This window comes from Melanerpes formicivorus, unplaced genomic scaffold (genome assembly GCF_026170545.1).
Source record: "Melanerpes formicivorus ecotype bairdi unplaced genomic scaffold, bMelFor1.0.p_v2 SCAF_2, whole genome shotgun sequence".
Taxonomy (NCBI): domain Eukaryota; kingdom Metazoa; phylum Chordata; class Aves; order Piciformes; family Picidae; genus Melanerpes; species Melanerpes formicivorus.
Genome location: NW_027142354.1, coordinates 8820811 through 8835088, shown reverse-complemented (window position 1 = coordinate 8835088; position 14278 = coordinate 8820811). Strand labels below are relative to the sequence as shown.

The window sequence follows — 14278 nt, the reverse complement described above, 5'->3', positions numbered from 1 at the left end:
TGTAGATGGTGTTTACAGTAACTCACCAATGAAGTCAAATCATGACCTCCACAGCTCCTAATGATGCATCATTTTGCTGCTTAACACTGCCAACAGCAATGCTAATTACCACAGTTCATATTTACCAGCTCATTTAATCCTGGCCCCTAGCCTGTCACTAGATTGTAATGACTACTGGTCATCAAGAAGCCAGGTCAGTTTGAGCAGTTTCATATACAGAATTGAAAAAAAAAAAAAAAGAACTCGTGGTTTTTATTAAAAAGCCTTTTGAACTCTGCTCCTGTGGTAGTACACCAGTTTTGGAAGTGGTACTTCCGAAGTTTAAATGACCACAGCCTACAGTGAATTTGTGCCAACCCAGAATGCCATGTTGTCATCAACGATGCTTTGAATAGTCTTAAACGCACTTGCTTACACGTGTGCACGTAAGGCTGCCGTGGCTAGTCACATCTTAAGCCTGAGGTGTGAGTGATGATGCAGCGCAGGGTTACACCTCAAATGCAAAGACTGCACCTGGCTGTAGGATCAGTCACGGTACTGTCGGTACTGGAGCGTTCCGATACCGGCACTGTGTACTGCACAGCTGCGGCACGGCCGGGACGGGGCCGTTTCGCTGTCAGAGGGCAGGTGAAGCGCACAGGCGTTACCCCTACCTGGTGCAGGCCTACCCTGCCCTGCACGAGGCGGAGCACCACGCCACAGAAGGCTGCGCACAGCGACGCCTCATAGCGCGGCGCCGCAGCGGGTCCTCTTGTTCCACCTCTGCGGAAGCAGCGGGAAACCGCAGACGCAAGCCCTACCACCGACAGTCCCGGGCAGGGCTGGGCGGCACCAAACCACAGCACACCGCTGACGTGTCGGCGGCTAGCGAGCGGCTTTGGGAGACGCCCCGCCGCGATCCCCCGACCCGGAAGCGGCCGTGCGGGGTGGGAAACCCTGCGCACGCCCAGCAGCGCGGCGAGGACGGAAGGGTATCTGGCGCGCCTGCGCAGGGGGATTCCGCCAGGCCTGCTGGAAGCCAAGATGGCGCCCTAGGTCCACCGTGCCAGCGCCACCGCGGGCGAGCGAGCGAGGCGGCTGCCGCCGCTGCCATCATGTCCCGGCATAGGAACGTCCGAGGCTATAACTATGACGAAGGTAGTGGCGAAGAGGAGCCGGTGGCAGAGCTGCGAGAGCCGCCCCGGACGCCGTTCTAACCGCCGGTCCCGTCGCGCTTTCCCCCCCCCGCAACACCGGGCCTGCATCCTTTCGACCCGCCGGGTCCTGCCGCTCCATGGGGGTTTGCGGGCGGGAGGGTGTGCCCGACCCCTCGCGGGTGGACAGGAGGGCGCGGGAGGCTGTCACGAGCAGTGGGAGGGGAAAAGTAGCCCCCTCCCATCCACGGGGGTTGGGTGAGGCTGAGTGCGAGGCCTCGCCCCGCCCTCCCCCCACGCCCGTTTCCCGCCCGAGTGGCAGGTCGGGCGCACGTGGCCGCACTGCCGCCGCTATCGCTGATGTTGCCGCTGCCCTTCGGGGCCGCCTCCTGCTGCCTAGGTCTCTCGGTATCCTCCATACGGGGCAAGCGTGACCCAGGCACGCAGGCCAAGCCACGGCAGGGTTTACCTGCGCTGCCTTAACCTGTTGGGAGTTGACAGCTTTTGGGGCGGGTGGGAGTGATGTGAAAATCAGCCTCAACACAACTGAACCCTCCCTTTTGTAGGCCTCTAAAATTTAACATGTCTGTTCCCAGACTAGCTAGCAAAAGGTTGTTGTTGCTTAGCTGTAATAACAGCATCAGCCCTTCCTCGTAGAAGACATGTGGCTTTTAAAGATGGAGTCGAGCATCTTAAGGAAGAACCTGTCTTTCAGACTTCTCTGTCAAATTTACTGAATCTTGCATGCAGTTGAAATAGCTCTTGTATAAGATTTTGGCTCATACCTGCAGTGCTGCAGCTTTCTTTGTGCTCTGTTCCCTGAACTTTGGCAAATCACACCTGTTTCTCCTGGTGGTTTTATTTGTGTTGGCTTGGGCTTTGGAAAAATGCACACATTTCCAGTTACAGTTGAGTGGACAGATGCAAAGTGTACATGTATTACAGTAAGACACATTGATCTTGGAATTTTTGGGGAAGGCATGTAAATCCATGTAAGCTATGGTCATAGTATGGCCAACCTTGCAGGTTTTACTGGTGCAAATTTACCAAATACAGGCAAAAAAATCAGAGACTAGGTGGATTTTGCCACTTGATCCCCCAGAAGTTTTTCTTCATCACAGATTGGTTGAAATTATTTCAGCTGAATCTCTGTCATCTATGAAGTTGGATGGTCAATCTGTAGACTTTGTTTCAGTGTTTGTCCACTCATTGGTATGTCTTTCAATGAGGTTGCTGAATTAAACAGCAATTTGCTGTAGGTGTATGTGGCTTAAGTTTGTACTGCTGTTTAATGTTGCATTACACATCAGGCTTAATTAGAAGTGTGTATATGTGTGGTTTTTATACTAGACTGCATGCTACTTTGTAATCACAATCATTTGGGTCCCAGATGGCGTACACTTTTTTGTCTTTTTGTTTAATATAATGCCATATATTCTGTAATACTTTGTGACCCAATTATTTTTCTTCTTCCTAAAGTACATATTTGCAGAATACTTGTGGACTCCTTTCGTTGGAAGGCTTCTTGGCCTTAGAGCTTGTGGCCTTTATTTGACCACACTCTGTTTCTGCTCTCTTCATTTTGAAGTGTTGTGATCAACACTGCATGTGTGATTCCAGGCTTGAAAGTGTGTTGGTAATGCACCTGTTGATACTGTGGAATGTTTCTATGGTTTGTACTCTCTTCCCTGTAGTTTCTGTCATTTCTTTAATAATTTTATTTATAGTCAGTGTAAACTGAGACATTTTCACTGAGCTGCCTTTTTTCTTCAGTCTAGAAATTAAGCTAGTATAGCATGTACAAGTGTTTCAAGTAGTGCATGCTGACAATAGAATAGAATAGAATAGAATAAACCAGGTTGGAAGAGACCTTCAAGATCATCGCGTCCAACCTATCATCCAACACCACCTAATCAACTAACCCATGCAACCAAGCACGCTGTCAAATCTCCTCCTGAATACCTCCAGTGATGGCGATTCCACCACCTCCCCTGGCAGCCCATTCCAATGGGCAATCACTCTCTCTGTGTAAAACTTCCTCCTGACCTCCAGCCTGAGCTTCCCCTGGTGCAGCCTGAGACTGTGTCCTCTTGTTCTGGTGCTGGCTGCCTGGGAGAAGAGACCAACCTCTGCCTGTTTACAACCCCCCTTCAGGTAGTTGTAGAGAGCAATAAGGTCACCCCTGAGTCTCCTCTTCTCCAGGCTAAGCAGCCCCAGCTCCCTCAGTCTCTCCTCATAGGGCTTGTGTTCCAAGCCCCTCACCAACTTCATTGCCCTTCTCTGGACTCGTTCCAGCAAGTCAACATCCTTCCTAAACTGAGGGGCCCAGAACTGGACACAGTACAGGAGGTGTGGCCTAACCAGTGCAGTGTACAGGGGCACAATGACCTCCCTGCTCCTGCTGGCCACACTGTTCTTAATGCAGGCCAGGATGCCGTTGGCCCTCCTGTCCACCTGGGCATACTGCAGGCTCATGTTCATCCTACCATCAACCAGCACCCCCAGGTCCCTCTCTGCCTGGCTGCTCTCCAGCCACTCTGACCCCAGCCTGTAGCAAGACTTAGCTTGATTTCATTTGCTACTCTATGTGAGTGTTAACTGTATGCAGAAGTCATCTTGGAGTTCTCCACGACAGTCTTCAACTATTAACCCAACTACACTGAAAAAATGTATATAGTTTTTTTAATAGATTAATTGGTCCTAGCATGGCACCAGGAGACAGTGTGTTCTCCAAGATAGTCAAAAAGTAGGTAATAATATACTCTTAAAAAACCCCCACCAAAACAAACCAGAAATCAAAGAAAGACTATAATATGTTTTCCTCATTCTGTGGTACTTAATTTCCAAAGTAACTCCCAAAGTCTTTAACCTTTTCATATATTTGTGCCAGCTGTTTTAGCTACTGCTTTTTGTTGGCATTTTTTCTTTTTCTTTCCTTTTGTTTTTTTTTAAATTATAGCATATTATAGAGTTAAGTTACTTTGATTTTCTTGTTCCATGTTGGGAGATAAATGATTTTTTTTGTGCCCCAAATCCTGATCCTTTTATGGATGGATACAACAGTTGCAATGTCCCACTTACATGGTCTGAAGTTGATGGCAGAGAGTGTTTGGGTTGGTTTTTTTTTCAGCTGTTAGCTACTTTTTTTTTCTCTCACTGTTCTAAGACAAAAAAACAATACATATTATTTGTGAAACTGCCAAGTGTATGCAATAACAGCTTTAAAAATATTTCATTACCGTTTTCATGTATTTCATTATTACTTAGTGAAAACTGCAAACCTCTTTTGAAGCTTTACATAGTACTAGGTGCTTTTTTTGTTTGGTGGGGGTGATGACTTTTATTTTTTGTTTGTGCTTCCTGATACTTTTCATAAGAGAAAAGTATATGGCTGTGTTTAAGTAACTGTTTGAGATTCATGCTTTTTGGATTGAACAATTTTGTATAGGGAAAGGGAATTGCAACTTGTGATTTTTGCCTTGTGGCACTCGAGTTGAAAACTACATGGTCGTGAGGGTAGGCCAGAGTAAAAAGCTGAGAAGCAGATAGGTAGGGAGCAGAAATGATGATCCTGAGTTTAGAGTACAGATTGTAATTGAATTGTCTGTGGTTAGGATTATTCAGATGTCAAGCAGAAATATCAAGGGGACTGCCATGGTTAAATATTTGTGGAACTGTAGAAAGTTGGGTTTGGAGTATGAGGACAGTCTTCCAAAAGGGGTGCTGAAAGAGGTGGTGTGAAGCATAGCAGCTCTGGAAAACTTTTCTCTTTCCTAATGAACAGAGAATTAAATGTTAAAAGTCCATTATTGTAACTTGCCATTTCTTACCTAGGTAAATAAATAGTAGTTAACTGCACTTTTGGAATAACAGAGAAGCCTAGTTTCTTAAACCTTGTGTAAAAACTACCCTTTAAATGATAATATCAAGTATTTGGAAATTGTGCAGACTAACAATACTGTTTCTGCTTCATAGATTTTGAAGATGATGATATGTATGGCCAATCAGTAGAAGATGATTATTGCATTTCTCCATCAACAGGTTAGTTCAAATGATTATATATAAGCAACCTGACTGTAGACTCATTAAGTTGTGTTCTCCAGTCTAATCTCTGGCAAGATTATCAGTCCATGGTCTCCCCAGATTTGGTGGCAGCATTTCCAGGGCTGAATAAGCAGTGAAAATAATATGGCTGATGTTGGTATGAAGCTGTGGTACTGCAGGTAATTAGTCTGGATCTAAATCTACTGCAAGTGTGATACAGTCTGTGACCTCTGGCCGCAGGTACTTGAGTTAATTAGGTCTTTACAAACCTGTTCTTCTGTCATCCTGTTGATTTTAGATAAGTAAATCTAAGTGTGTATCTTTATTATTTATAGTCACATTCCCTGATTTAAATTCAGGTTGTCTGGCATTCAGTTTCTTAGCTTAACTGCTGGAATTTTTAAGACCTTTTCCAAGAATTAAGGTAACTCTATTCTGTGATGAAAATGTGCAGCATTTTTACTTTTCTAATCAAGCATAAGCTGCTGAATTGCATAACTAATTCTTGTGTGTAGTAATTTTCTTAATTCTTATGTGAGCATCATTTACAATCTGATCTAGATTCTATAGCAATCTTTTAATAGTTGCTTCAGTTATGGTGATTAAATATGAAATGGAATGCATTTGGGAAACCAGTTGCTGAGGCTATAACTACTGAACTGGATATACATATGCTTTCAGTGTGTATTTCAGAGCTGGATAGAATATTGCATAACAAGAAAATTTGCTTACCTTACAATTTTTACATTTCTGAGAGTATATAATGACTGGAGTTTGTGTTCAGCCAAAGGTTTTATTTGTATATGCCTTAATGTGTTGCTAAATCAGAGTAGGATTATGCACTTGTTTAATGGACACTTGTGTGAATGTACACTTTAACTTATGGGCTGTATTTCTAACGAAATTCCAAGAAGAGAAGAATGTCTTCAACTCCATTAAATTGTTACCAGTAGCTTGAAAATGCCATACTATAAAAGGATTAAGGTTCTGAAAAGATTACTTTGTAGATGGTGATTTGGTATAGAAAACAGTTTTTTCAAGCATGGAATATGTTATTTTGTTTGAGTACTGAACTTTGTAGAATTATTGCATTACATAAATACAAGGATATTGCCCAGCTTGTGGTTTTACTGTAGGTGTCATTTTTCAGTAGGATCCCATTCTCCCTTACATACCCCCCCAGCCCCAACATTGCAACAGGTCAGTGTCCTTTTTTCCCTTTAGATATGTTTTGTCTCTAATGGAGGAAAAGAAAAGATTTGCCTTTTTGTAATACTTTGTTTTTTACCTAATGCAGCAGCTCAGTTTATCTACTCCAGACGAGACAAACCAACAGCCTTTGCTGAGCCATTAGAAGAAGAATATGGCTATGAAGGTGCAGATGATACAGCTGATTGTTTTACATCTGGTCATCAGTTGACTGAAGTTGATAGAGGTAATTACAGAGAAGAAATAGTTCTGAGCTGAGTGTTTAGGGAAAAATTACTTGCTTTTGTGTTTTAAATTTGCTGCCTGATGCCTTAATCACGTTTTGTGAGAAAGATTCACCAATCTCTTTCCCAGGTATTAATAGTTGACTTAATGTTTTGGAAATAGAGTTATTTTTAAAATTATTATGAGCTCCAAGTAAAGTGTGTTGGTGGATGACTAGACAATAAAATGCATGAATGAAATTTGATATTTAAAACAAGTTGCAGAAAATTCAGAAGCAAGAGACAGAATACAAACAATCCAGATTCCAAGTCAAGTAAATTGGTAGAAGCTATGCTAATGCATAGACATATAGATGAATATGATAAACTGGGGTGTGATATGCATGGTTTTACATGAGGAAATAATGCTGTAGAAGGCAATTTGAAAGAATCAGCCAGTAATGAATACAGATGAGCTAGACTGTATAGTACCCTAGTTTTTCAGAAAGGTCTTGACAGTCTCAAATCAGTTAGGAATTGATATTGGAACAAGAAAAAAGTAATATTCTGGACTAAAAAAAGATGGAAATGAAACCTAGAAATATCTATTTGCACTGTGAAAACAGCAGTCCTGTTACATTTGGTAGAGTGTGCTCATTAATATAAAATTACTGATTGCTGTCAATCTGTCTGCAGAGAGTTTGGTAAGATGGCACTTGGGGAGTGTTGGATTGTAGAATGGCAAACCAGCACGTTTTCCAGGGCTCTACCGGCACTTGTTTTGTGGAGCAAATCTCTGGGGAATGTTGACTTGCTCTTTGGATTACAGGCCAAGGGTGCTGATTTAAGTAACCTTCAGGAAGTTAGAATTCTCAGTACCTCATGCAGCAGCTCATGAATTAAGAAACTTACTTAGTCAAGACCTATAGTAATTGTGGAAATACACTTCAAAGGAAATTGATTTTCTCAGCTAAAAACGTGTCATGGTTTTAGTAAAGGTAAAGATTATGCATAGGTTCATACCTGACCCAGAGTTTTCAGGTACTAAGGACAGAGGGCCCTGAAAATGCTGTTTTACTCTGGATGTTAATTACAACATCTGTAAACACTTAAAAGCATGCTGTTCAGTGGGATTCCAAGTTGATATTTTAAATTACTTCAGATACTTTCAAGGTGAATATTTGAATTTCTTCTGCACAATGAAGATAATTTTACAATATCAAAGTTTTTAAATATTGAGACTTTGTAGACTAATAACGAGTAGTCTGTGATATGTTCCTTATGGCAACGTTGGATTCTGCAGGGCTTGGGGGCAAAATTTATTATGGCAATAAGCAAGATTGGAATGAGTTTCTAAAGGATTTTTTTTCACTGTGATGTTTTTCTCCTCTTGTTGTTAATCAGATGTATGGTGCTAGTGGTTAGGCCACTTAAGACATGTTTTGTGCAGCTTATAACAATAATGTGTCTCTTTTAGCTCGTCTTAATTCATGCCTTGATCAAATGAGAGAAGTTTTGGCAGAATCTATACCAGAGCAAACAATGGTGCAAGCAGTACTGGATAGTAATTTTGATGTACAGAAGGCTTTGGATATTGTGCTTTCAGAAGGCAGTAAGCAAAATATCAAGACCAAGAATGAGGATGCTGTGATTGTAGGAAAGACGACAAAAGGTATACTTCTATTTAATTGTTTACACTGAAGATGATTCATTTCTACATACAGTTTAATTTTGACTTTACAAGCTGTGAAGATACTTGGTACTGCATTAGTAATTTATTAGAATATTAGAAAAGACCAACTTATTCTTTTGTGTCTCTGTTCTAAAAACATTTAAAGGAAACAGTACCTTTTCTTGATCTAGAAATCAAAATGTTTGTGTCAGCTTAAATTCAAAGTGCAACCACCTGCAGCTCAGTAAATTTCTAATTTCTGGTATGTGGATTAACTGAATGAATACATGCTCTAAAAGTTGGACAACATCTTTCAAGTTTTAGGTGCTTCCATTATCTGTTTGGTGAATTGGCAATTCCCGTCCTCAATACCTCCTCTTATTTTGGTAGCATCTTATTTTGTTGTAGTTTTTGTAATTTTTGCTGGCATTCATTGCTGAATCTTAAGATTTCTAGGTATTTCAATAGACACCTGCAGTTTAATTATAAAACTTTGCATATCTTTGAATAGCACTTAGTAATTCAATGCCTTTTCATGTTTTTTCTTGATTTTTTTTGTTGCTGCTGTCAACTTTAAAAATAATGGATATTTTGTCGTGACCGCACTTCCATCTGAAAATTATTGGCTATTGTAAGGTAAGGAGACTTACTTTGTTGTCCAGAAATGTGTACTGATGCAGACAATTTCTCATGTGCAGCAGAAAATGTTGCTGACAGTACCAACAAACCTGAGTTTGAAAATTTGACAGTCAAAAGTGGTTCAGTTTGTTGCTCTTCAATTACAAATGACAAAATGCTCCTTAATGCTGAAAAATCCAATATACCTTCACCTGAAGGGAAGGGATTGGAGTCCTCTTCACTCGTTCTGTCATCATCTTTCAGTGATGCTTTGTGTAAAGGAGTGTTTTGTGAACCTGTGAATAAACAGGTGGAGAATCAACTACTAGAAAGTGGTAATGCAGTAAGTTCGACTCCTGGTAGTGAAGGTGCTTACTTTAGCATAGGAAGTAGCCTATCTGGAAATTCTTCCTTTAAGAAGTTGGAATGCGGGGAAACACAGGACTTGAAATCCTTGCTGATGCAGACTGTGGTTTGTAATTCTTGGGGTCCTGAAGGTGGTATTTCTCCTGTTTCCTCATATACTTCTGATTGTATTAGTAATGCGGATGCTTGCAGTCCTCCATGCCTAACAGGTGCTTTAGGGAAATTGGCTCTTGATGATGGAGTCACTCACACTGTAAACAGAAAGAATGAACTTCTTGAAAATTTGTCTTCACTTGTGCACAATAAAACCCAAGAAAGTCCCTCTTTGGACATGGCTGCTTTGCCAGTCTTAAAGTCTGGAAGTACATCACTGGCTGACTTACTTCAGGAGCGTCAGGAAAGCGCTGCTAGCCTCTGTTCTTCTTTGGCTGATCTTTGTACCCAGTCAACATCAAGTGTCGGTGATATGAAACTGGGAACTGTACCACTATCACAAATAGTAAGTCAACCCCAAAATTCAGGTGGGATGACAGAGCTAACAGGATCTTTGTCTTCCTTAGCCCTCTCTAATGTTCCTCCACCGAAAGAGGTTAAGAATATATCACTCTTGGATTTAATAGCAGAAACTATTGAAATAGATAAAACCCAACAAGATACAGACTTCCCCATGCACAATGCAACTGAATTAAGGCCCTCTGAAAGAAGCAGCATTGATTTAAGTGCCCTTGTGAAAAATGCCAATGTATCTGCAGAGCAGAATGAAGTAGGACAGTCAAATATCTTAAGCTCTGAAAGTAGACTTTTAAAAGAAAGACAAGGAAAAAGTTCTGGTTTTGCCAAAACAAATAAAAAAGCAAAAAGAGGGCTTACTCCAAGGAGGCAGGATTTGTCCCGTTCGTGGATGAAGGCGCTGCGTGCAAGACCTTCAGCTTTTGCTTTAACCTTGTGTCTCTGTTATCCTCCAAAGGGTTATAAGCGGCGCACAATCGGTGTGCATAAAGCTTTCCTGTACAGTAGACAAGTACAAGATGTAAACCCCAAGGAAACTAGTCCCATGATTGCCATAACACCGTTTGACTTCAAATCTGCATCTCCTGACGATATTGTGAAAGCTAACAAAAAAAAAACTTTTACGAGAGAGTAGTGAAAATGAATAAATACTCTATTTTGTATCTTGGTCTACTGAAAAATGATTATACAGGACCTGTTTATAATGCCAAATTTGAATACTTTTATTTTTTTAATGAACACATTACAGCTCTCACCGTTTGGTACCAAGTTTGTACGTGAACTTTTAATCTGTTGCACTGAATTTCTTAAGTTTTGCATTAATTTTCACTGACAGCTTATCGTTTTTAACTTTTGTAAAGTCTTTAAAGTGTGGGTATTGCAGGTGCAGAATTCTGTAAACACCATTAGACTTCTTGAAATGTCTGTTTAGGTGTTGAAGATGCAGCTCCTTGGGAAGAGTACTGAATTTTTACTCTGTAAAGTAATTTAGTTTGCTACATGGTATATAGTTTGGGGAGTGAGAACCTCAGTTTATATCACGACTGTTTTATTGAATGTCCTTAAAGTTAGATTTTCTGATAAGCTATGTTATTAAACTGCCAGCCTTGTGATTTATATTTTGGATCAATGTTATTATTGTCTTCTATCTTTATACTGAATTGCAACAGAAATACCTTTTCAAAAGCCGCACTAACCTCAGGTTTTGACTATTTTAGTTGTGGTAGGACATGAATACTTTTTGATAGGACCAAATCTGAGGGGGTGGTGGGGGGCAAGCAATTAGAATTATGTGCCCCCCCTCCTTCCAATCAGCTGTCAAAATGTGATACTGGGAATTTTAAACCAGCTACTTTGTAGATGTAAACATGTTGCATGTGGTTAATGAGAAATTTCGTTAGAGTTCTGTGATTTATTCTCAAGTTTTCTAAGAATGAATCGGAATAACAGTTCTTTCAACTGTAGCATGAGAGTCTTTGCTCAATGGAAAAAAAGAAAACAACAACCACCCAAAAACATCAGGCAAAGCATAAGTGCTGTTTGTGCCTCTTGGCTGTTTTGAAGAAAGCTTTCTTTAGTAATGGAAATACATTCTCTTCCACTCCTTGCACTTAGTGCTGTTACTTTAGATGGAAGATCAGAATCAGGACATTCTGGACTTCCTATTTTTAGCTGGTAATTACCAGATCCTGCTGCTTCTCTTAGTCAAATTAGTAAAGTATGTTTCAACTTTTCATTATAGTATATATTATTACTTTTGGTATATTTCCAGTGTCAGTATTCTGGATCTTGAACAGCAATAAGTGCAATAAGGCTACTGCTGCAGCTAGAAAAGTACATTTGCTCATATACAGCCATACACTTGTTCTTGCTAAACTTTGAAGGTAGTATGGAACAACAAATAGGAATTTTTGTATAGTTTTCATCTATTTTTTGTTAAGCATGTTACATCAAAAAGAAGATAGATCGTTTATTTCTGACTTCAGATTACAGTACAGTTTTGTTTCTAAATAAAAACAAAACATGTTCCAGTGCTCTCAGGTACAAATTTTATGTTCTGTATATTTTGCTTCTTTGTGGAGTTGATGCTGTTGTCATGTAGGACTATGAGCAATGAGACATCTGTCCTCTTGAATGAAATTAATGTTATTTTCTACCCTTACTAATAAAAATTCTATATAATGACAGTGATGCAGTGTTTATATTCTAGCTGACATGTTGATCTCTAGCCCTCTGTATGCTTACCTATTTTGAGTGCTGTAAAGCATTGAAGTGTGAATAATACAATCCAGTGTATATACTATGGTTTGATGAGTACATGAAGAGGAGCATGATTGGTTTATTTCCTTAGAAGACTTCCTATAGAAGTCTGACTGATACTGCTTGTGTACTGGATGTTCTCTTAGTTAGCCTTACTAGGAAATTCTGCTTTTTGAACAACACAAGTATTTTCAGCTATCATTTTGTCTGTAGTTAGTCCAAATATTGCCTTCTCTCTACTTCAAAGCCTAAGGCTGATTTTCCCACTGAGGCAAAATGTCCTATTTGGAGAGCTAATAATTGAAGTTCAGTTTTTCCAAAATTGTATGTACTTGTCTGGTAGAGAAATCCTAATTTTTACAAATGCAAAGTGCAAAGTTTGACACTGTCATGCTTGGTATATTTTTTTTAGATTGTTTTGCTTTCTTATGTTCCAAATGCTCTTAAGGTAGAGTTTTTGAATACCAACTTCTTAATTTTTTTATTATTTTTCTTCCCACATTACATAGTTTTGGGTTTTCCTCTCAGTCATTTCCCTTATTGTCAGACTGCTCTTTGGGTTTGGTCTGTCTTCCCATTCTCCTGATCTTCTTCGTATACAGCTTCTTAGCATTGTTAATAGTTTTTTAGAGCCTGAACTGAATGTGCACTGAAGTGTATGTCATATGGTTTCCACTGGAAAGTATATACAAGTAGTAGGTGGAAATGTATACTTGGAGCTCAGTTTTGCTATAGGTTTATGCAGTTTAAAGTTTGAACAAATCACAGAATCAGTACGGTTGGAAAAGACCTCTAAGATCGTCAAGTCCAACCATTATCTAAAGCCAAGGGCCACCAGCATTTTACATTTATCATGGGTCTTACTGTGGGATTGATACCTTAGTAAACAACTTTGGATCTTGTTAGGTAGCTAAATTTTCATATGTAAATACTTTTTAATTTACATTTGCCTCAGTGCTGTTAGTGGTCATGCAGAAGCAATAAAAAGGAGGGGAGGGATTTTTCCAGTTTGCAATGGCATAAGCTTTGAATTGGCACAGACCTGCAAGCTGCAGCACTGTAGGAGGTGCCTAAGTGGTGGATAAACCTGAATTCCAATTAATGTTCATCAAAGACTGTTTATTTCTGTTCTTGGAAAATTTTACAGTTTTAATTTTATAAACAAGAGGCAATGCATTACTATATTTGCTTTTTAAATGAGACAGGTATCTTCATTTCATTAAGTATTGCTTAATCTCTTTACTGAGAACTGGGTGACAAGTTTAATTGTCTTAGAATACTGCATGATATTATAGTATAGGATACAGCATTTTTGTATAACAGGTCTGTGTTTGGCCTTTGCACTTAAGTGTTTCTGCCTAATGAATGTTAACTTAATCTGTTTATGCTTAACACAGTAAGCTTATTTTGTTGATCTATGTATATAACTTTTCCCCCCTCCATTTTGCAGCTAGTGTGTATCTTTGTCTAATACGGGTTAATTGTGTTGTTTTGGAATTCAGATATTAATGTTGCAAAGTACTTCTGTCTGTTTGCATTTGGGCATAAAAAAAGATTAATATTAAACTACATAGACATACTACTTCTGATATGCAGATTGTACTAAGGTATTTTGTGTATTGAATTTATTTTGTACGTAATTTTTCAGTGGCTGCCGAATACTTTTAATACAAAATTGATTCCTGGACATTGTTTTATGTACCTAAATAAAATGCATCTTCTTAAAGGACTGACTTAATTACAATTTCTTGTTAACTTGCCTGCTAGAAATAGAGTTTTGATTGAGTGTTCTATAATGATTGTACCTATTGTGGAAACAAACTCCAGTTCTTGTCTAGGTTTGCATGGGCGTACTACTTTCCATGGAAAGGATCCCTTTGGAGAAAGTAAGGCAAAACCTGGCATTTACTAATGTGTCTTGAGGTTCCATTTTTCTTTTGGGTAGAAATGAGTTTGTAGATGTATTTTCTTAAGAAAAAAAGCAACTGTCTAAAGTTCTCAAGATCTCTGTAACAGCAGAAATTAGAGCTACTACGGTTTCTTCCTTTCCCTTCTCGCTCCTTTCCCTTCTCGCTCCTTTCCCTTCTCGCTCCTTTCCCTTCTCGCTCCTTTCCCTTCTCGCTCCTTTCCCTTCTCGCTCCTTTCCCTTCTCGCTCCTTTCCCTTCTCGCTCCTTTCCCTTCTCGCTCCTTTCCCTTCTCGCTCCTTTCCCTTCTCGCTCCTTTCCCTTCTCGCTCCTTTCCCTTCTCGCTCCTTTCCCTTCTC

General features: G+C 40.0%; 1 protein-coding gene across 2 annotated transcripts in view; it reads left to right on the top strand.

The window, feature by feature from the left end:
* The first annotated feature begins 982 nt into the window (after positions 1-982).
* The window catches only part of HBS1L (HBS1 like translational GTPase), a 71061-nt gene continuing 57765 nt past the window's right edge, over positions 983-14278 (top strand). The window contains exons 1-4 of one of the 2 annotated variants that reach the window (XM_068149906.1): positions 983-1137; positions 5109-5174; positions 6475-6612; positions 8067-8261. In XM_068149906.1, coding sequence (XP_068006007.1) covers positions 1095-1137; positions 5109-5174; positions 6475-6612; positions 8067-8261 — 442 coding nt within the window. In that variant the 5' untranslated portion in view covers positions 983-1094. Of the gene's footprint in view, positions 1138-5108; positions 5175-6474; positions 6613-8066; positions 8262-8876; positions 8898-14278 lie in introns of those variants that run through there. The other variant, XM_068149926.1, reaches the window with a different exon arrangement.